The following is a 23,707-nucleotide window of genomic DNA, read 5'->3' on the forward strand; positions in this document are numbered from 1 at the left end:
CTGTCGCAAATCAAGCGCCTCACTGGCATGTTGTTTCGCCGCTGAATATCTGCAAAGTGCGCCATGGCCGTGTAGGAACGCCTGAAATGGCCACACACCTTCCTGGCCTGCTTGAGGACGTCCTGTAAGCCTGGGTACTTCTGCACAAAACGTTGCACAATCAGATTCAACACATGTGCCATGCACGGCACATGTGTCAACTTGCCCAAATTCAATGCCGCCAACAAATTGCTCCCGTTGTCACACACCACTTTGCCGATCTCCAGTTGGTGCGGGGTCAGCCACTGATCCACCTGTGCATTCAGGGCGGACAGTAGTGCTGGTCCGGTGTGACTCTCTGCTTTCAGGCAAGTCAACCCCAAGACAGCGTGACACTGTCGTATCCGGCATGTGGAATAGCCCCTGGGGAGCTGGGGGGGTGCAGTTGGTGTGGAGCAAGACGCAACAGCAGAAGAGGACTCAGCCGAGGAGGTTAGCAAAGAGGATGGAGTAGGAGGAGTAGAGGAGGTGGCAGCAGGCCTGCCTGCAAGTCGTGGCGGTGTCACCAACTCCTCTGCAGCAGAGCCACGCATTCCATGCTTGGCAGCCGCCAGCAGGTTTACCCAATGCGCAGTGTACGTTATATACCTGCCCTGACCGTGCTTTGCAGACCAGCTATCAGTGGTCAGATGGACCCTTGCCCCAACACTGTGTGCCAGACGTGACATGATTTCCTTTTCCACAATAGAGTACAGGTTGGGGATTGCCTTTTGTGAAAAATAATTTCGGCCGGGTACCTTCCACTGCGGTGTCCCAATAGCGACAAATTTTTTGAAGGCCTCAGACTCCACCAGCTTGTATGGTAAAAGCTGGCGGGCTAAGAGTTCCGACAAGCCAGCTGTCAGACGCCGGGCAAGGGGGTGACTCTGCGAGATTGGCTTTTTGCGCTCAAACATTTCCTTCACAGACACCGGACTGTGGGCAGGTGACGAGCAGGAACTGCTGAAGGTGAGAGGCGGAGGGGCCGGTTGTTGATAGGGGGCATGGAGGACAGCAGTGGTTGACGTGGCTGAAGATGCTGGACCAGGAGGAGGATGGTGGCTTTCAGTTTGTGTGCTGCTTTTACTCATGTGTTGATCCCATAGGCGTTTGTGATGTGAGATCATGTGCCTTCGCAAAGCAGTTGTACCTAGGTGGGTGTTGGACTTCCCACGACTCAGTTTCTTTTGGCACAGGTTACAAATGGCATCGCTGATATCAGAGGCAGACACACAAAAAAAATGCCACACTGCTGAGCTTTGCAAGGACGGCATTCTGGTGGTGGCAACAGCTTGCGTTGATTGGCGTGCTGTCTGGCTGACCCCGGGTGCCGAATCTACATGCTGTCTGACTGTGCCATTAGCTCCTTGCGATGACCACCTCCCCCTGCTTCCAACTCGTCTCCTCCTCCTCTCTGTCTCCCCATCTGAACTTTCCCCCTCTTCTTCTGCTCTTCGAGCAGGCACCCAGGTGACATCCACAGACACATCGTCATCATCAGCCGCTTCACTTGACAACTCAGCAAAGGCAGCAGCAGCAGGTACAACATCATCATCATCACAATGTACGTCCATGTGTATAATGCTGCCTGACTGAGACATATCCCCGTTATCTACATCCTCTGGCACTAATAGTTGCGCATCACTTATTTCTTCAAACTGATGTGAAAATAACTCCTCTGACGGATCAAGTGAAGCGGCTGTGGTGCTAGTGTTGGTGGTGGTGCCGGCGGGCTGGCGAGTGGTAAATTGAGAGGTGCCCGAAGCTGAGCTGGAGGAAGATGGTGCATTAAGGTTCCGAGCGGAAGCTGTAGACGATTGGGTGTCCTGTGTAAGCCAGTCAACTATGGCCTCAGAATTTTTTGAGTTCAGGGTCTGTGGTGGCCTCTGAACACTGGGCATTATTCTAGGGCCTAAGGAAATCACAGCACCATGACCACGACGGCCCTTGCGGGGTGGCCTGCCTCTGCCTGTCATTTTTTTTTTAATGTGTTGTTACTGTTGTACTATGAGTGCAAGCTGCTGTGCCACCTTATATATCAGTGGTGGGTGGGCAGTGGCACAGTACACTCTCTGTGGACCTGACAGCAGTCACTGGCACCCAGGCAACTGCAATTTAAAAAATATATATATTTTTTTTTACTTTGCAAGCTGCTGTGCCACCTTATATATCAGTGGTGGGTGGGCAGTGGCACAGTACACTCTCTGTGGACCTGACAGCAGTCACTGGCACCCAGACAACTGCAATTTAAAAAATATATATATATTTTTTTACTTTGCAAGCTGCTGTGCCACCTTATATATCAGTGGTGGGTGTGCAGTGGCACAGTACACTCTCTGTGGACCTGACAGCAGTCACTGGCACCCAGGCAACTGCAATTTAAAAAAATATATATATATTTTTTACTTTGCAAGCTGCTGTGCCACCTTATATATCAGTGGTGGGTGGGCAGTGGCACAGTACACTCTCTGTGGACCTGACAGCAGTCACTGGCACCCAGGCAACTGCAATTTAAAAAAATATATATATTTTTTTTACTTTGCAAGCTGCTGTGCCACCTTATATATCAGTGGTGGGTGGGCAGTGGCACAGTACACTCTCTGTGGACCTGACAGCAGTCACTGGCACCCAGGCAACTGCAATTTAAAAAAATATATATATTTTTTTTACTTTGCAAGCTGCTGTGCCACCTTATATATCAGTGGTGGGTGGGCAGACAGTGGCACTGCAGTGGGCACAGTACACTCTGTGGACCTGACAGTCACTGGCAGCCCAGGCAACTGCAATAATAAAAAATATTTTTTTTTTCAATTTATTGCAACAAGATGCTGTGCCAACGTATATATATCAGTGGTGGGCAGTGCACTGCAGTGGGTACAGTGCACTCTGTGGACCTGACACAGCACTCACTGCAATTATGACAGAGGAAAAAAAAATATTTTTTAAAATGCCAGGTACTGTGCCTGTGCCACCCGAAATGAGTGTGGTGTGCACACAGTACAGTCTGTGGTAGGTCTGTGGCCTCTCACACACAGCGGGCAGGCAACTGCAGTGTACAATAGATTATATATATATATATATATATATATATATATATATATATATATATATATATATATATAAAGAAAAAAATCTATTACCTTACCAGCCCTTGAAAGGGCTTTTGGGGACACTATATATATATATATATATATATATGTATATATATAAATAAAAAAATCCTCAATTACCAGCCCTTAAAAGGGCTTTTGGGGACACTAGATAGATATAGATATATATATATATATGAAGAAACAACTCAATTACCAGCCCTTAAAAGGGCTTTTGGGGACGCTAGGTATATATATATATATATATATATATATATATATATATATATATATATATATATATAAAAAAAAAAAAAACACAAATACCAGCCCTTAGAAGGGCTTTTTGGGGTGCTGATATTACAGCAGTAGTGGACCAAGAACACTGCAAGACCAGGAACACTGACTAACTGTCCCTAGCTTAACAGCAGCAGCAGCAGCAGCAGCTCTCCCTACTCTCACTACACACACTGCTTCAGAATGATCTAAGATGGATGCTGCCCTTGCTTATTTATAGGAGGTGGGAGGGTGTGGGAGGGAGGTACGCTGATTGGCTGGAAATGTGTCTGCTGACTGTAAAGTTCAGGGTCAAAGTTGGCCTCAATGATGTCTTATGGGGGGCGGACCGAACATCGCATATGTTCGCCGGCAGCGGCGAACGCGAACATGCTAAGTTCGCCGGGAACTGTTCGCCGGCGAACAGTTCTATACATCTCTAATGATTAAGTGCCTTTTTTCGTTCTGCATCTCAACTTAAAAATGGGTAATTTAAATGTTATTTGTACTTCACAGGTTTTAAAAACTGGAGTGTTAAAAGAGGCTATTATTCAGAACAAGTACATTGTAACACTGGTTACATTTTGAATCATAAGGTGATAGATGCCCAGCTGTGCTTGTCAGTAGGCACTGTGCAATTATCATTTCAGAACTCTACAGTGCCATTGCTCTTTTATTACACTACTAATTATCTTCAGCTTTTACTAGTGCCGTGTATCAGGCATGTCAAACCCAAATGACACAGCACCCCAATTTGAGTGAAATATTTGCTGAGGGTCACACCTTTTTAATTCCAGGCAAAGATTATAGCACTAGTTAAAGATCCCAGATTTTTTAAATGTCAGCCAGGGAGAGGAGGCAATATTTAAAGTGATGTTACCTGTGGGGGCATGGCTGGGATGTGAGCCTGGGAGGATGCATGGCGTCTGAGCTCTGATCCGGCCTGTAATCATACAGCTATCCTGGGACCCATCTCTCCTTCAGAGGCACCAATCCTCACCCTGGGCTCCAAGAAGACTTTAAGTTCATCACGGGTGATCCCGCAGTCCCCCGGCAGGCTCTGCTCATCTCGCGCTGCGAGTGTCCCTCGCCCTTCTCCAGTGGCAGCCATCTTGAAATGAGGGGGCGGAGGCTCCCAGCCATGTCAGTAAGCACACAGATTATCCCAGAGCTCGGGGATAAGACAGGCCCTATCTCAGCTGACATCCTGGAGGCTAATACAAATTATAAGGACACCCTCACTACCAAGACTGATCACCTTGCGAGTGACATTCGTCTGATCTGCCATGATATCGACAAATTTTGGTCCAGTGTCTCAAAAGCTGAGGAGCGTATATCTCAGCTGGAAGATTCCACCAGATCAGACTCCCAGGAGCTTCATGCCCTACAACTGCAAGTAAAAGTGTTGCAGGAAAAGGCAGTGGATACCAAAAATAGACTTTCTCCTGGAACGTGAGGGGTCTCAACTCCAATTTGAGGAGAGCACTCCTCTTTCAATACGTTAAAACTTACAACCTCCTACAGGAGACGCACTTGATGGGAAGTAAATTGATGACCCTCAAAAGACCATTGTTTCAAAAGGCGTTTCATGCTTCATATTCCACTTACGCTAGGGGTGTATCCATACTGGTGAACAAATTCTTAGCTTGTGTAATTGAAGCAGTTCACAGAGATCCACAAGAGAAATATGTAATTTTAGTGTTACAGTTATGGCAGAAGTGCTATGTTTTTGTTGGTTCCTCCACCATTTCAACCAGCTTTACTGTACTTGATTCTGGAGTGGATTGCCCCATACTGTCCTGCCAATTTACTTCTACTTTAATCATTGTCTCTCACTGGACTTTAATAGACCCAACCTGCAAAATCATCTGCTGGTTAATTGTCCAGATGGGCCCCATCAGCGATCCTAACAAAGGTTTGGCGAATGGAAACATCCCGCTACCAGGTCATATTCATGCTTCTCCACCTCATGGAAGATCTCCTCTAGGATTGATCTAGCGTTTGCTAACCCCACTATGCTAGCTGACATTGTGTCAGTGGACTACTTACCACATGGGCTATTGGACCATAGTCCTTTAGCTCTGACTCTGAGATCCCATTCAATGCGTGGTGGATCCATGTGGTTTTTTTCGCTCACTGGATCTCCCACCCCGACATATCTGATCAATTCCCACCTGCCCTGAAAGAATATTGGGACATACATGTGGGGTCCTCCTCCCCAGAATTAGTCTGGGACTCCTTTAAGGCATTCACTAGAGGCCAATATATCTTGCTCATCAAGGCAGTCAAGCTGAATAACCAGTCTGGTACACCTACCCTACAAGCAGAAGTCCAGAATATGTCTGATTGATATGCCGCAGACCCTTCTGCCGTTCGTTTTGATTTATTGCAGACTACTGAGAGGACATCAAACAACAAATGTTTTAACAAGGGGACAAACACGGTAAATTATCGGCCATGTTGTCACGACATGATACCCCCCTCACAGTGATCTCTGAGGTTACCTCTCCCGTAGGGGAGGCCAATACTTCTCCTATGGATATCCTTAGTGAGTTTCAAAATTTCTACCAATGCCTCTATGGCTCCATGTTGCCACCTGACTTAGACCCTACCTCTTTCGCCTCGCTGTTGGACCCAGTGGCTCTGGGTTGCCTCTCGGACAAGGAACAGTTGCACTTGGTGCAACCAATCACCTCGGAGGGGGTTTCATCAGTATTTCAATCCCCCCCCCCCCAGTTGGGCAGTTACCCGGGCCCTGATAGTCTTCCCACAGAGTTTTATAAAGCCCACAGTGCTCTGTTGCCTCCCTTACTTGCCTCCCTTTATTCACATTGCCTAGTGGAAGGCGCCCTCCCCCCTTCTATGTCACATGTTGTTCTCATTTATAAATCCTCTAAGGATCCCAAACAGTGTGCCTCATATAGACCTATAGCAATCCTTAATAACAATCCAAAGATTTTAACTAAACTCCTTGCGACTAGACTTGCTCACGATCTACCATCCATAATTGATTCACATCAAACAGGGTTTATAGCACACAAATCAACAGATATTAACTTGCGCAGGCTATTTACGAATATTCAGGCCAAGCATGACAACCAGGGCTCTGGAGTCATCGCTTCCCTTGATATAGAGAAGGTATTTGATACTGTGGATTGACCTTTCCTGGGGGGGAGACCCTTCGGAGAATGGGGTTCCCCTTAGTTTTCTTTCAATGGCTAAAGGTGATATACTGCTCCCTGACAGCTGTCATGAGACTGGGAGGTCTTTTATCTCCTACATTTTGGTTACACCGTGGTTCCCAGCAGGGCTGTCCTCTCTCTCCAGTTTGCGATCACCATAGAACCAGTAGCTGAAGCTATTCATATATCTCCCCTGCTATTGACTCTGGGGCTAGAGACAGTGTGCTGTCTGACCTGCAATTGCAGTGGATGGCTACTTTTACATATCTTGGTTTACAGATCTCTAGAGATGTCTGTCACAGACCCTACACAGAATTTATCTCCGGTAGTTAAGCAGGTTAGAGCTAAACTGAAAGCATGGGATAACCTCCCTCTGTCCCTCCTGGGACATTTTAATCTCATAACAATGAAAATTTTCCCCAAATTTTACTACTTGAATCGTAATTCCCCACAGTGGATCCCTAAATCCTTCTTCTCGCAGCTGAATAATCTATTCTCCTCCTCTTTTCTGTGGGGACCTCATCCTCCTCGGTTTAAGTTGTCCACACTGATGCATCCCACCTCATAAGGTGGGTTCACATTTCTGGACTGCCACAAGTATTACTTAGCGAAACCCAACTGGTTGCTGTCCTGGTGGCTTGGTGTCCTGGTGGTGGTTAGCCTGGTGGCTTGGTGTCCTGGTGGTGGTTAGCCTGGTGGCTAAGTCTGAATTTGTTCAACACTTCTACTGTCATGGAGGCTGTGGTGGTGGGATCAGTGGCTTGCCATTCCGAGGGCCTAAATCTCCTTATGACCTAACACCCTCTATGATGACTACCCTTAGGGCCTGGAGAGCTGGTCTAATTTGCGAGCGCTACCTATGCACCACAGTCTCTCTGAAAGCCCCATTATGGTAGAACCCTACGTTTCCTTCATGTTTTTAGACTCTCTGAACCCATAGTTTGGACAAAATTTTATATTAAATAAGTACAAGATGTCACATCAGATTTATTCATCCGCTCCTTTGATTACTTTGTTTATACTTGCAATGCCCCCCCCCCTCATATCTTTTCAATACTTAGTTGTCCCATGCTTTCATGAGCCAATTCCCCCCTGGGGAGACTCAGCTGGTGTGTTTAGACTTGGAAAGGATCTTAGGGGAGGAGAGTCTAGAAAAGCCTACTTCTACCCTGTATGCACACCCCCTCAGGATATCCCAGCCAGAGTTGGTAGTGTTGCGCCAACGCTGGTCCACTGATGCTCCCAAACTGGATCCCAAGGACTGGGATGATATATTTCCTGTCCCAAATTTTGGTCTCTTTGAGAGACCGTCTTATACAGTTCAAATTGGTACATAGGGCCTATTACACCCCATCGTCTACATAAAATGGGGCCTACCCATTCTCCAGCATGCAGGCGTTGCAGCCACCCTCAGGGAGACTTTATACATATATTTTGGTCCTGCCCTGCGATCAGTGTGTATTGGTTGCAGGTCCTGGAGATGATCCAATTAGTGACCAATATCTCCGTCACCCCTTCTACGAGATTGTGTTTATTAGGCCTAGTGGAAGATTTAGCTCCCAGAGTGGTGGATAGGACCCTCATTGTTCTCCTGCTGTTCTATGTGAGAAAAGCAATTGCACTTCATTGGAAAAAAAAAAAGAACCCTAGTCTATCGTACTGGAAGCAGTCGGTAAATAGTGCTCTCCCCTTCTACGAAGATAAATATTTCCATAGGGTTTGCCCTGAAAAGCACGATAGTCTGGGTCAAAGGGTTAGCGGAACCCTCCACAGCTGTGGACGTTTAACATTGCCTGATAAACTATATTTCCCCTGCTTAGAGCTTGTAAACGCTGTCCCAACACTTTACTGAAGGAGACGTGGCCAGAGAGACTGATACATAGGTCTGTCCACTTGTTTGTTAAATGGTATTATGACATTCAAAGCTTATCTTGCCTTACATCTGTTGTGTTGGTATCTCTTGTGCCCCTGTGTGGGATTTAGATCTGCTCCTGACTGTCTTATTTGAGGTGTATGTATGATGAAGTGTTGTTACCTGTAGGTCCGTTGAATTCAGCTACCTATAGTAGTCAGATTAGGTAAGAAATTAGTTTTGACTGGTTGCTGTAGACTCCTGTTTTATGCATCTTTGTTTTTAGCGCTACCAGTTTAGTTAAAGCCGTATTTAGTTGTATGTCAGCAAAAAAGTTGGGATTGATGAATATAAAAGTAAATTTATAGTGGAGAAGGGTTACTAAAAATTGCTGAGGTCTATAGGGAAAATACGAAGGCACTCTTCACTCCTCACTCCTATCCTTATATCTAGACCACTAATATGCACACTCTCAGCAGTCAGTTGTAGTAGATAGTCCACTAATATAAATGCTCTCAATAATCGGATGCATTAGGGTTTATTTATTGTGTGTATTCAATTTTGGGGTTGATTTACTAAAGGAGTAGAGCATAATCACATTCAAAGTAAATTTTCACTTCTCTGTTACTGAGGTGGGGAAAAAAAAAGTGAAAATTTATTTTTCAAAAAATACCCAATGGTGTGCAAAAAAAAGTAGGATTTTTGCACATGATTGGATGATAAAAACCAAGCACCGCTTTACCTAATTCTTGAAGTATTTTTTTTTCCCTAGGCACATGCAGTACGCAAATATGCGACTTCTCGGCGCCTGGTCTTTAGCGCCGAGTGGCCGCATATTTGCGTTAACTGCTGTGTATACACCTGTGTGGTTATGGTGCACTTTTATCTACTACAAAATCCCCTTTTGATATTGGGAAAAAAGCAGTTGTTTAGGGGGCAGCAAGATTGCCTCTTGAACACCTGTCAACTGTTGCTTTACCACCAGATCGCTTTTCAATGGTGGTAAGCACTGCCGCCAATGGGAAAGAAGCCACAGTTTAGTGAATGAGGTAAAGATGTGCTTACGTTAATCATTAAATCATGTAGGCACAAATATCCGTAGGTGTGTGTCTTTCCCTTTCAGAGTATTCTTTTCAAAGAGAATTTTCACTATTTCTCCACATTCACCGGTATGTAAAAATTCACTTTAAAAGTGAATCTGAGCTATTCCTTTAGTAAATCTGGGTCATTGCATCTCTCATAATATATGCTTTTTGAAGAGTGACCCCATAGTGCAGTGCTGTTCTGTCCTATCTTTCTGCATTGACACAGTTATAATTCTACTGCAGCACTATGTCCTTTTTTTTTTTTTTTTGATCTGTAACTGAAATCTGCCTGAATATCTTACACACTCTGCATCCTTGCCAGCAGCATTCTCACCCATCACTTTTATTTTTACTCAGATCTGGATTTTACTGCTTCTCTGTACAACATAATGACCTTGCATCTTCCAGCGTATTCCTGCTGCAGCCGTGATGAAAGTAGTTTTGCAACATGCTGGGTCTCAAATGATCTAATACTTGCTGAAATCTTGTGTCTACAGGCATCCATGTCTTTTGTTTCTTCTATAACTGACAGTAAAATGGGCACAGGACTTGTCAGATAGTCAATGTCAGGCTTTTATAGTTTAATCAAAAGTACACAGTTTCCATAATTTAATGTATTTTTGTTTGTTTTGCAGCTGGATCTTGGCAGTTTTCCTTTAATGTTAAGTTCTATCCACCTGACCCCTCCCAGCTTTCTGAAGATATAACCAGGTATTTAAAGCCTGCAAATGTAGTATGTATTTAACAAGGTTAATATTTTGATGATGTTTTTAAAAGAGACATTATACAGGGGTGTATGTTTTCAAGAAAATTGCTTAAAAATGATCTCCGGGGGAAAGGATATGAAAAAATGCTCCCTTGCAGTCGGTTGCCCCAGCACTGCAAGGTTTTAATGTTTGTTTAGTACTAGGGGGCTGAAAATAGCAGTTTTACTTGTCCATCTTCTGCTCCCCTGGCAGCTGACACTCTTCTTCAGTCCCATATGCTCTGGCAGTGGACTGCCCCTTATAGTTCTCATGTGCAGTGCAGGAATATGGGCTCTGTGTTGGACTTGATGATATCAGAGAATCTGCGCCTACTGAAACATAAGGGAAAAGTGGCTGTGAAGACTGGTATTGCAGCCTGCTGAAGCAGCAGGTCGGGTAAGTAAAACTTCAGTTTTGACCCCTTAGACCTAAACGGGCATTTACCTCTTGCAGAGCGGGGGCAACCCCATTGCAAGGGGACATTTTTCCTTTCCTTGGGGTTCAGCATTAAAATGCTCTTTCATGTTCATCCTAGCTCTATGTCTTGCAATGTCTTTCCCGACTCCAAAAAGGCCAAATGACTGGCCAATAAAGTCAGCTTTGTTGTTTTTATTATAAGCTTGGAAAAGGACTGTAAAGTGGTCCCAACTAGAGATGGCCTTGAGCATCCTCCAAACTCATTTCCGTCTGAACATTAAAATTGTGCTTTTTTTTTTCCCCCTCCAATTAGTTGTGGTCCAGGTCATTCTTCACCCCACAGCACATGTAAACAAAGGGATGCTGGTGACATTAGTACCATTGTATAGGCATGTGTTCATATGAGGAAACTGACACCACCCGCGTCCTGCCCCTTTATTTTACATGTGCTGTGGGGTAGGCAATGACACAGCCCGCAGCTGATTAAAGTAAAAGAAAAAGTGTAATTTTTAATGTTTGGTTGGAGTTGAGTTTAGAGGAGGCCCAGGCTAATTTCTAGTGCCAGCTTTCATCGTTTATTGTTAAAGTCTAGCTAGTTTTGCTCTCTGGAACTGCCAGATTGTAAACTGATACTATAATGTAGAAATTGATGGAATGATGGAAAATACAGCGCACAAATTGTATTTATCCATTAAATGGCACTTTTCAGAAAATAAAAAATGTTAAAAGCTGGCCATGCTTAAATGCTTTATGATCGGTTACCAAACGGTTTGAGTATATTTTTTTTAGAAATCCTAAGGGTACCAGTACTAATACTGTCATCATCATTATATTAGCCTTTCCTGCTTTTCCTTTTTAATTTAGCTTTTGCTGTTTGTAATGCATTAATTATCTTTGGCTTTGCTTAATGGATTAATTCTGCAAATCCAGACAATGACGACAAATTACTTTTTAAGCAATGATTTATATGTACTACTTTGCAAAAAATGTATCTTGGCTGACCTAATTATTATTATATTATAGTTTAAGAGGCATGAATTTCTATTTTATGTACGCAGAAGACATGACCTGAATTAATATTTACTAGTGTATAAAGGTCATATTAAACACTAAATGTATTTTTTTTTTTTTGTGATTTATGAAAAGTTGTTGTAACAGTTGGGATTAGAAAAACTGCTTTTTAGTATAGATAAAATACTTACTATAGTGTATACAGAAGATGCCTTGCAACCCATAGCAACTAATCCTACAACAGTTTCTATTGCTAAGGTGGCTTAGAGTTGTTAATAACCGGTCCAGCGTCTAATCCTGTTCCTGTGTTTTTTCTTCAAATATATTCCTCTAAACCCCCAAAGGATCTACTTTGTGTGCACAAAATGCCTTTATAAGTGTAGATATTACCTTGTAAAGGTATCATAATAATCACTGTGCTGTACATTGCCTGTGCAGAAAACAGAAGATGTGGGAAGTGCTCAGCAAGTCCACCCACTACAGACTGTCTGGTCTGGTATCTGCCCCCTTCTGTAGTTTTCTGCAAGCACAGATTGAACGAGTAGAATGAGAGGGAGGCATTGCCTGGTTTTTATTACAGGACACTCCTGCACAACAGAAATATTTCCCGCTGATTTACTGCACAGACCTGGAAACAAAATACTCACCAAGATTTGAGTAAGCACACGTCTCTTGTATTTAAACAATATTTGCCTATGCTAGAGTTCAGCAATAAAGTGGTTCTAAAGGCTCAAGGTTTTTTACCTTCATATATTCTATGTATGAATGTAAAAACCTTCCCTGTGCAACAGCGCCCTCAGCCCCCCTAATATTTACCTAAGCCCTATCGCGATCCAGCGATGTGCACGAGACCCTCGGCTTTCCAGGGACTCTCACTCTAAATTGGCTAAGGCAGCAGCAGGAGCTATTGGCTCCTTCTGCTGTCAATCACAGCCAGTGAGGCTATGAGGGGATAGAAGGCTCGGGTGCCCCCACAGCAAGCTGAATTCTCTGGGAGCACTTGGCAGGAGGGAGGGGCCAGAAGCAACAGCGGGGGACCCGAGAAGAGGACGAATGGGGTTGCTGTGTGCAAAAACACTGTGCAGAGCACGTGAGTATGACATGTTTGCTATTTAAAAAAAAAAAAAAAAAAAAACTAGACTTTAATATCACTTTAACCATTTGCCCAGTTTATTTTGATTTAAAATAAAATGAAGCAGTTGACATTTTTATAGTGTATATGGCATTCATGGATTTTATCTTAAATGGCCACATAACATAGCTGCGTTATTTTTAATAAACTACAATCTATTTTGCTAGAATAGCTTACTTTCTGTTGTGTTTGAAACTGTGAGAAACAGTAGAGCATTTTTGTTGGTCTAAGAGCCCATTCACATTAGCGCGACTTGTCAGGCGACTTGTCAGCCTGACAAGTTGCGCTCGGTCGCGGTCCATTGATTAGCACAGGAACCGTTCTAATAGGAGCGACATAAGTCACTCCGACCTTAGAAAAAGGGTCCTGTACTACTTTGGGGCGACCTGGAGGCGACTTGCATAGACTTCCATTATGTGAAGTCTCTGCAAGTCGCGCCGAGGTCGCGGTGCACATCGGTGCACGCGACTTCACAGGTTGCCCCCCAAAGTCGTGTCGCGCTAGTCTGAATGGGCTCTAATGATGTTAAGACCATGCAATTACCATATGTAAATTGCAAGTGTTAATCATTTTAAAAACATATTTGTTGCTTTAACTGGAGTTTTTTAATGTAAATATTTTTTTTAAAAAAAAGGCAAAATTGCATATTCTAAATTTTTTATATATTCACTTTCTTTGAAAAATTTTAAACCGTAAAATAACATGCTTTTAAGACAATAATGAGCAGTAACTTAAAACCAATGACTCACAATATGAAAATGCTAACTTCTGATCAGCTACAATGGGGTGCAAAGCATATTTAAACAAACTTTAAAGTCCCATACATTAATGTTAGTGTGTATTCAACTTTGCAATTTAACGTGTATTTATTTCCCTATAGGTATTACCTCTGCCTGCAGCTACGAGATGACATTATATCAGGGCGTCTCCCTTGTTCCTTTGTTACACTGGCTCTCCTGGGATCCTACACTGTACAATCAGAACTGGGTGACTATGACCCTGATGAATACGGCAGCGACTATGTCAGTGAATTCCGGTTTGCACCAAATCAAACAAAGGAACTAGAGGACAAAGTAGTTGAGCTGCACAAAAGTTATAGGTGAGATATATGTGAATTGGTATCTTATGAAAAGCAGACCATTTTCGGACACAAATATTTTGCTGAATAAGACCAGTATCCTCCTCATTATTATTTTTGTAATTCATCCTCTCATTTTGTGCCACTCGAACAAAAAGGTTGTAAACCACTAAAAATTACTTTGCGTTTAATAATCCATAAAAGATTAATAGACACATTTTGACTGTAGATCAGGGGTAGGCAACCTTTGGGAGTTGGAAATCTACCTGAACAACATTAAAGACATCAAACATAATCAGGGTTCAGCGCCCTTTCTTTTAATTAAAAACAAATACAAATAAAAGACAACTAGGAAGGCCTGACTTAATAGTAAGGACAGCCTAGAAAATATAATAAAGCCAATGTCACTGTAAAAATATCAACTTAGCCGGCCTTAAAAGTGGACAATGTCAGTAGACTGTGTGTAGACGTTGCCAGTAGAGAAGTGGACAGTGTAAGTCAGTAGAGCAGTGGACATCTCAGTAGGGAAGAGGTTTTTGTCAGTAGGGCAGTGGACGGTGTCAGTAGTTTTTTATTTTTATAATCTTTTAACATCGTTTTTAGCAGCCCTGTTGGGGGGCTTTGATGAATATTAGGAGTACAAAAAGACCCCTGATGTCTCACTTTTGAAACACAGTCCTCTGTCTCCATCTCTGCAGCCTCAACTACACAAAATGAATGCACAGGAAGAGCTCTGCACAGTGTTCTGTTCATTCACAAACTGAAGCATGGTAAACCATTTACTATGCTTCAGTTATGAATGAACACAGTGATCGGTACCAATCACTCACTGTGTTTATTCAGAAAAGAAAGGGTCCAGTAAATGACCTATTTACCAGCTTCTTTCCCCACTCTAGATCCTGAAACTATCCCACCAGCAGCCAGCGGGAGAGGAGGGAAAGCCAGCAGCGCTGTAAGGGGGGGGGGGGTAGACCAGGGGCTCACACGGGGCCAGGTCAGCAGAAGGAAGGGGAACCTGGACAGGAAGGGCAGCAGGGGCGGCATGCTGGTGAGAGGGAAAGGAGAAACCAGCTTTCAGCTGCTGCAGGAGGGAAAGGAGGAACCAGCCTTCAGCTGCTGCAGGACGGAAATGAAGGGGATCTGTTCCTATAAATGTTACCCCCACTTCTGTACAGGTTGCAGGAGACGGCAAGGATCTCATGACCTGCCAGTCATTGACGGGTAGATTGCCATCAAGGGGTTGCTGTCCCCTGCTCTAAATCATCTTCATAATGGGTGACCTTGAATGGGCAGATCTTTCACACAAAACTATTAAGCTGGGTTCACACTTATGCAAATTGGATGCGGGTTTCCCTGCATCCAATTTGCATGAAAGAGTGTGACCGAATCTGAATGGAGACGGTTCACACCAGTTCACACACCTCCAGGGCGACCGCAGTCCACACTGGAAAAGGGTCCTGTCTGTTTCAGGTCCCAATTCAGGCAAAAATTTGGACCTGATTCACACCTGAAACAGAGAACAAGGACGTACCGGAGGCACGCCCACATTTAGTGTGAACCCAGCCTTAATGAGATGTCAGTAAGTACTGTCTTGAATCTTAAAGAACACCTAAACCTAAAAACAAAAAATATTATATATTGCAGCTTAGTAGGCTTAGATGTGGTGGTGGATGCATTTGTTTTCTATTTTTTCAGGTTAAATACTATTTCTGCAAGTGCAGAATTCTGATCCTGATGGATATTGAATGTCCTTGTAACATCCTGTGTTCTGAACTAATATCTTAGACAATTTTGTCAGCTTTTCAATCCATCTTCCTATACAACCCCTTCTTACAATGTAATGAAGAGGAGGCGGTGTTTGCAGTCCAAATCAGAAGAGCAGCCTTAAAGAGGAAGTAAACCCTCCTCAGGAAGTTGTACCTATAGGTAAGCCTATGATAAGGCTTATCTATAGGTACTGTAAATATCTCCTAAACATGTACCGTTTAGGAGATATTTACCTTTAATGCAGCCAGTGACGTCACTGGCGCATGCGCTCTGAAGGAACGGCTGATCGTGCCGTTCCTTCAGAGCCCCGTGCCGTGACCGTCGGCTCCTGCGCGCGTGCGCAGGAGTGACGTCACCGCGGCTCCGGCCAATCCGATGGCCGGATGCCGCGATCCCGGAAGACGGGCGACTGAACATGTCGCTCGTAGGCTTGTGACGGTATCAGATTTTCATGCTGCGATTAATTGATTAAGGTTTTGCCACGGTATACGGTATTATCACGGTATTCTGTTATTAAATTTAAATTATTAAATTTCCACCTCACTTCAATTTCATTGCTGAATTTAGGGGCTTTGGTTCACTTATGCACATTATTATATAGTCAGTCAGTACAGACTCTGTGAACCAGGCCTAAAATAGGTCATCAAGCAGTGTCTGGCCTAACTGGTGATAACTGGTCCTGGCGCTCGGGCTCCGATCCGATGGCCTGGTCATTAAGAGGGCAAATCCTTGTGGTCAAGAAGTGGTTAAACCTGAAGGAGGTGTTGTTTATAAATGACTTTACTATTGCTTTAGGCCTGGTTCACATGTATGCGGGTTGGTGGTTCACATGTATGCGGGTTGGCGGCCCACATTTGCACAGGCATAGCAGCCCATTGATTTGAACGGGCTGCTATGCCCTCATTTTCCGCAGAAAAAAGGTGCATGCAGCATTTTTTTTAAAATTCAGTGGCCTTGAAATCCATCCTGCTTTTGCACCATGCGACTAACCTGCAGTTCCTGCTATGGCAAGCTTTCTGCATTTTTTGTAGACACTGCTTGATGGCTATATAATAATGTAATGTGGGCTGCTATGCGTGTGTGTGTGTGTGTATATATATATATATATATATATATATATATATATATATATATATATATATATATATATATATATTTATTAGAGCTGCACGATTCTGGCCAAAATGAGAATCACGATTTTTTAGCTTGGAATAAAGATCACGATTCTCTCACGATTCTCTGTGTAACAAAAAAAAAAAAAATTGGGATAACTTTACTGTTACGTTTTTTTTTTTTTTTTTATTCATTAAAGTCTAATCATTGCGTTTGAAAGACTGCTGCGCAAATACAGTGTGACATAAAATATTACAACAATCGCCATTTTATTCTGTAGGGTCTCTGCTAAAAAAATATATAAAATGTTTGGGGGTTCTAAGTACTTTTCTAGCAAAAAAAAAAAACTGATTTTAACTTGCAAGCAACAAGTGTCATAAAAAGATCCAGTCTTTAAGAGGTTAAACTTCCTTTCTCCCTGGCAGAGGGAAGGAAAAGATACAAATGTAATCATTTTTGTTTATAGTTAGGAGACTTAATGCTGAAAGGTGTTAGCTGAGTGAGTGAATGAGTCATCCAGCTCACTGAAATGTATCAATTCACAAGTCAGGCAGACTTGACAGAGAAACTCGGTATTTTAAAAATGCCACAATAACAATACCGTGGCTATGCAATACCGCGATATATCGAATTACCGAAAACCGGCATATGTCTAGTCGCTCGTCATACAGGTAAGAGAGCGGCACGGCGGGGGCTCGTTCTAAGGTAAGTATTTCATAATGAGCTAGTATGCGATGCATACTAGCTCATTATGTCTTTCTCTTGCAGGTTGTAAAAGAAAAAATTTTTTTTTTTAACGAGTTTACAACCTCTTTAAGGTGATAACACTGCTGCGCCATAGATACAGTGCAATAAGTGAGCACTCTCACCCAGGGCCAGGAAGTGTGTTACTGGCAGAAGCACGGATGAAAATAAAGGGGAAAATGGAAACCATTGCAGCCACCATTATAATGGCTATAAAGCTGCTATATATTACAGGTTTTCGGGGGGGGGGGTAGCTATGCTTTAACTACTTGCCGACCGCCGCAAGTAAATTTACTGCGGCGGTCAGCCCCGGCCAGGCAGAGTGACGTTAATTAACGTCACTCGCCTGTCACTCCTTTTAGAGCCAATAGCGGGTGAGCGCGCGCCCGCTGAGGCTCGTTCACGGAGGAGTGCGGGAGTGTGACTGGCAGATGTCCGCCGGTCACACTACGATCGCCGGTACAGCGGGAGAAAGACAGAGCGGCTTATGTAAACAAGCCGCCTGTCATTCTCCCCTGGGTAAAAATGAAGATCAGACGGTTCTACTATTTTACACTAGGAGACCTGTCCCTGCACAGTTAGAAACACGCCCCTAGGACACACTTAACCCCTCCCTCTCCAATACAGTTAACCCCTTCCCTGCCAGTGTCATTTTTGCAGTAACAGTGCATATATATAGCACTGATTACTGCAGTAATGTCACTGGTACCCCCAAAAGTGTCAAAAATGTCAGTCTAGGGTCCGATCTGTCCACCGCAAGGTCGCAGTACCGTAAAAAAAATTGCAGATCGCCGCCATTACTCATTAAAAAAAAAAAACACCAAAAATGACAAAAATCTTTCCCTTTGTTAGTAAACGCAATAACTTTTGCGCAAAGCAATCAAAATACGCTTTTTGCGATTTTTTTTTTTTTACCAAACATATGTAGCGTAAAACAATTTGGCCGAAAATGTTAAAAAATTTTGATTTTTACATTTTTTTGGGGGGGAATTTCATATAAAAAAAAAGTGAAAAATATTGTTATTTTTGCAAAAATTACGCTCTTTTTTTGTTTATAGCGCATGATCAAAAAATCGCACAGGTGATCAAATACCACCAAAAGAAAGCTCTGTTTGTGGGAAAAAAAGGACGTGAAATTCGTTTAGGTACAGCGTCGCACGACCGCGCAATTGTCCGTTAAAGTCACGCAGTAAAAAATCGCAAAAAAACCCCTGGTCAGGAAGGGGGTAAAATCTTCCGGGGCTTAAGTGGTTAAACCAACCGGATGCAGCCCTTTCCCTGCCTAATGAGGCTTGCTTTATTTTCTAAAATTCCTTTGTCTGAAGGTCTTAGATTTTCCAATGCCAGAAAAACCTTTGCCTTTGATAAATTTGATGCTTCAAAGCACTTGTTATCACTCTCTTGTTAGCCCTTACATGACCTTTTTGTTACAAACCATGCTTAATTTTGTCTTGTTGAGAATGTGTTAGCTTGAGTTGGTAAAACAATCTTGTAAAGAAGATGAAAGATGGCAGAAAAATAATGGAACCAAAGTAAAGCAGATTTTTGGTTCACAGTGTGCAAGCTTTGCAGCCTCAGTTTACTCTAAATTTCTTTCTTTTTACTCCTATTTTTTTTTTTTTTGTGATCACAAAGCTGTTGGATGTAAAATAAGCAACTTAATTGATTTTTTGATTAGAAGACAAACAACTCTAGATCTATAATCAGCTAAAAATAGAGCAGCTTTTGTGTGCTGGAGAAATTCCCTTTGGAAAACTGAATATTTGAAGTGAAGTGGCTTATTGAATTACAAAAGTCTTTTAACTGACTGTATATTTTGGTTTTTGTGTACTTTGTTTCCAGGAACATCACATAATGTGGATTTTCTACATTTGCTTAAATTAACAATATGACAAAATAGGACTTGATTGACTTAAAGGCCTTGATTCATTAAGCTAGAGTATTGCAAACCACAAGTATTACTAAGCTATTTTCCCCAAGGTCTCACATAACTGAAACTAAAATGATGGCTGGCATTGAGTGACTATTTAATGTGACTTTTAAGCACAATCAATATTTTATTGTAATAGAAGTACATTACGAACACACAACACATCTTGTTATCAAGAAATTACAGTTTCGATTTGAACTAACCTACGGAAGTGATTAAGGAGTAAAAAAGACTCCTCCCAGTGTTTGAATACTTTTTCCTCCTTGCAAAATGAACTGCACTCTAGAAGCTGTTTCTAAAATTCAAAAATGCATGTAGAGAGCAAAGGATTAATCGCTGATACCAGTATTGCATATGACCCATTTTTGGCCATCTTAGTAGAAGCAAGGTTTTGTTTACTCAGGTAAGTCCCGTCAGCAAGGAGAACAATGAGTTGCACTGTAATACCATTTCCAAAATTTCCGAGACAAGCAGTCCAAGTTAGCAGCACCTTAGGCTGACCATAGACATACTGAAATTCTTCTGCTTTTGCTGATCACTGTACAATGACATCAGTGAATCCCACTATCAGATGTCCCTGTAGGGGGTTGGGTTGGGATTCCTCCATCTATCATTGTGTGTGTATTGAAGAATCTGTTCAATGTTTTGTTTTGTTAAACCACTGGCTGAACAAAAAAACAAAACACATCTATGGCCAACTTTAGACCTAACACTGCAGATATAAAGCTACGAGGCTGTAGACCCATGAATGCCTAGGCACCCTCACATAGTAGGAACTGGACTGCTATTTTTCAGTAGGAATTCCAAACAAAGTTACATTTTCATCCTCTTCAAGGACAGCAGTTTGAAGGGGTTGACTGGTTCCTCCTTCTACAGGAAGCACCAACAGAACTGTTAAAAGCCCCTCCAACCTCCTCATTCCTAAGTTTAGACTGTGTTTATTACCATCCAGGACCAGTGCAATGTTTCTTGTTTTGACCAGGTGACTGTTGGTTCAGCGGTCCCCCTCTTGATACAGATCTGCATGGGTTTTCTGCTCTTTTAAAAGGAAAGCCCTTCATCTTTTTTCCAGGATTTTGGTCCCTTTTCTGGGGTGAGGTTCAATTTCGGAAGACCTTGGCCTGTGAGCACTGTCCTCCTCATTTTACTTATGGGGACTTAATTGGCTTGTGGTGTATTCCTGGCGGAGGTATCTTCTGATGTTGCAGCCTAGCATGGCAGAGTTGCTTTGGGAAATGGCCTGGGGCCCAGGCCTCAGTTGGGATCATCGAAACATCACTTCCAGTGGATCTCCCTAAAGTTTTGCTGTCAAGGTTTAGATGTACATAAGCCTGCAAGAGGAACATGGCATCTCTTAAGGGTCTTATTCTTAACCACTTAAACCCCGGAGGATTTTCCTGCTAAAAGACCAGGGGGTATTTTGCGATTCGGCACTGCGTGACTTTAACGGACAATTGCACGGTCGTGCGACGCTGTACCTAAACGAATTTGACGTCCTTTTTTTCCCACAAACAGAGCTTTCTTTTGGTGGTATTTGATCACCTGTGCGATTTTTTTTTTGATCACGCGCTATAAACAAAAAAAGAGCGACAATTTTGCAAAAATAGCAATATTTTTCACATTTTTTTATATGAAATTCCCCCAAAAAAAAAATGTAAAAATCAAAATTTTTTAACATTTTTGGCCAATTTGTTTTATCCTACCTATGTTTGGTAAAAAAAATCCCAAAAAGCGTATTTTGATTGGTTTGCGCAAAAGTTATCGCGTTTACTAACAAAGGGAAAGATTTTTGTCATTTTTGTTGTTTTTTTTTTAACGCGTAATGGCGGCGATCTGCGATTTTTTTTTTTTTTGCGGTACTGCGACATTGCGGCGGACAGATCGGACCCTTGACTGACATTTTTGACACTTTTGGGGTTACCAGTGACATTTCTACAGTAATCAGTGCTATACATATGCACTGTTACTGTAAAAATACACTGGCAGTGAAGGGGTTAACTTTATTTGGGAGGGAGGGGCTGTGTGTGTCCCTAGGGGTGTGATTCCTACTGTGATTGGCTGTGGCTCTAGCTGTAAGGACACTGATCAACGGATCTACATACTGGATCCGTGTAATCAGTGTCTTTACAGCGAGGAGAATGACAGGCAGCTCGTTTACACAAGCTGCCTGACATTCTCCCTCTTCCCCCGACGATCGCCGAGTGGCCGGCGGACATCGGGTCCGCTGGTCACACGCGCGGGGGGGTGCGTGACCGCGCGGGAGCGGGAGCGCGCCTCCGCGGGCGCGCGCTCGCTCCCCAGACCCTCCCAGGCTAGTGACGTTAATTAACGTCACTCTGCCTGGCAGGGGCTGACCGCCGCAGTAAATCTACTTGCGGCGGTCGGCAAGCAGTTAAAGAATGGAAGGAACCTGAACAGAGGACCCTAAGGCTCCGTTCACATGTAGGCATTTTTGGGGAGTTTTTCTGCTCTAGGATCAGCTCTCAAAACGCCCAACAAGACAAATCCTATTCATTTTAATGGCCCCTGTTCACATCTGAGCATTTTGACGCTGTAAGCAAAACGCCCAACGCTCAAAAAAGTACATGAGCTTCTTTTTGGGCAGATTACAGGCGTTTTCCATTGGTTTCTATTCAATCTAAAAACACCTGCACAAAAAACGCCTGTAAAATCGCGGTAAAAATCGCGGCAAAATCGCGGTAAAAAAACGAGCGAAAACGCTACGCTCAGGTGTGAATGTAGCCTCAATGTTAGATCATGGGAAAGTTTTCCTTTAAAGAAAAACTCTTAAGAAAAATGTTTTCATTTTATTATTTCCCCAGGGGACCCAATGCATAAAGTTCTTGGTTCTGTTCTGATTGGTGTCCCCTAAATCCACCTAATAATGCTGGCTGTAGCTCCACCCAATTCTGAAACCTAAATTATGGGCATTCTGTGGGGGCAGGTTTAGCCAATACATTACCCCCACTTCCTTTCTAAATTGAGTTATCCATCACTATTCTGAATGAAAAATCAGCACTGCTTATTTATTAATAAGAGTAAAAGATCACTCGCTGTAGCAATGTGAAATGTAATTGGCGATGCCCTGTATGTGTACAAGCAGCTGTAGACAGATCACAAGAGCTCTGAGTGATCTTGTACGATTATGAAAAAAACAGGCAGCGCTCATTGTTCATTCATAATAGTGACAGCTGCGGCTTTTTGTGTCTATTTGAGGCTACCTTTATACATACAGTGCTGTGTGACTATCCACTTTTATGAATGAATGATTGGTGATGTCGGGCTGGTGCCATGTATGACCCAGCCAGGCAGCGCTGCCTATTCATCCATAAAAGTGAAAGACCACACAGCACTGTGATCCTTTGACCAGGGCTGTGTATTTTTTTGGATGCAACCACAGATTCTAAACAGTGGAAAATATTATCTTCATCTCATCAAGTAAAAACTGCATCAGGAAGTATTTCTACAAATTATCAGCAAGCAGGGCATGTCATGTGATAGAGCGGTTTACCAACAGGTAGTATGAGCAATAACCTAAAAAAAAAAGGCTATGCCTCATTTTATACATTAACCACTTAAGCCAATTTCTGACACATCTTGTTTACAAGTTAAAATCAGTATTTTTTGCTAGAAAATTGCTTAGAACCCCCTAACATTATTTTTTAACATATTAACACAAAATATTAACATATTTTTTTTTAGCAAAGACTCTGGAGAATAAAATGGCGGTCGTTGCAATATTTTGGCATGCAGAATTTGCGCAGCAGTTCTTCAAACGCAATTTTTTTTAAAAAATACACTTCACTGAATTTAAAAAAAAAACTAACAGTAAAGTTAGCTAATTTTTTTTTGTATATTTGTAAAAGATGTCACCTGAGTAAATAGATACCTAAAATGTCATGGTTTAAAATTGGGACACTTGTGGAATGGCGACAAACTACAGTACCTAAAAATCTCCATAGGCGACACTTTAAAAAATTACGGTTACCAGTTTAGAATTACAGGAGGTCTTTTACTAGAATTATTGCTCTCACTCTGACGATCACGGCGATACCTCACATGTGTGATTTGAACACCATTTACATTTGTGGGCGTAACTTACGTATGCGTTTTCTGTGGTGCGCGAGCACATGGGGACGGGGGCACTTCAAGATTTTTTTTTTTTCACTGTTCCTTTAAAAAAAAAAAAAATCTGATCACTTTTATTGCTGTCCCAAGGATTGTAAACATCCCTTGTGACAGTAATAGGCAGTGACAGGTACTCTTT

At 42.7% G+C, this 23,707-nt stretch overlaps 1 protein-coding gene across 13 annotated transcripts in view; it reads left to right on the plus strand.

Moving 5' to 3' along the window:
* Positions 1-23,707, plus strand: part of EPB41L3 (erythrocyte membrane protein band 4.1 like 3) — a 294,466-nt gene that overhangs the window by 170,191 nt on the left and 100,568 nt on the right. For all 13 annotated transcript variants that reach the window (XM_082259291.1, XM_082259293.1, XM_082259290.1 and 10 more), the window contains exons 6-7: positions 10,138-10,213; positions 13,689-13,907. In XM_082259291.1, the coding sequence (XP_082115417.1) occupies positions 10,138-10,213; positions 13,689-13,907 (295 nt within the window). The remainder of the gene's footprint in view (positions 1-10,137; positions 10,214-13,688; positions 13,908-23,707) is intronic.

The sequence above is a fragment of the Pelophylax lessonae genome, assembly GCF_965119305.1.
Source record: "Pelophylax lessonae genome assembly, chromosome: 5".
Taxonomy (NCBI): Eukaryota; Metazoa; Chordata; class Amphibia; order Anura; family Ranidae; genus Pelophylax; species Pelophylax lessonae.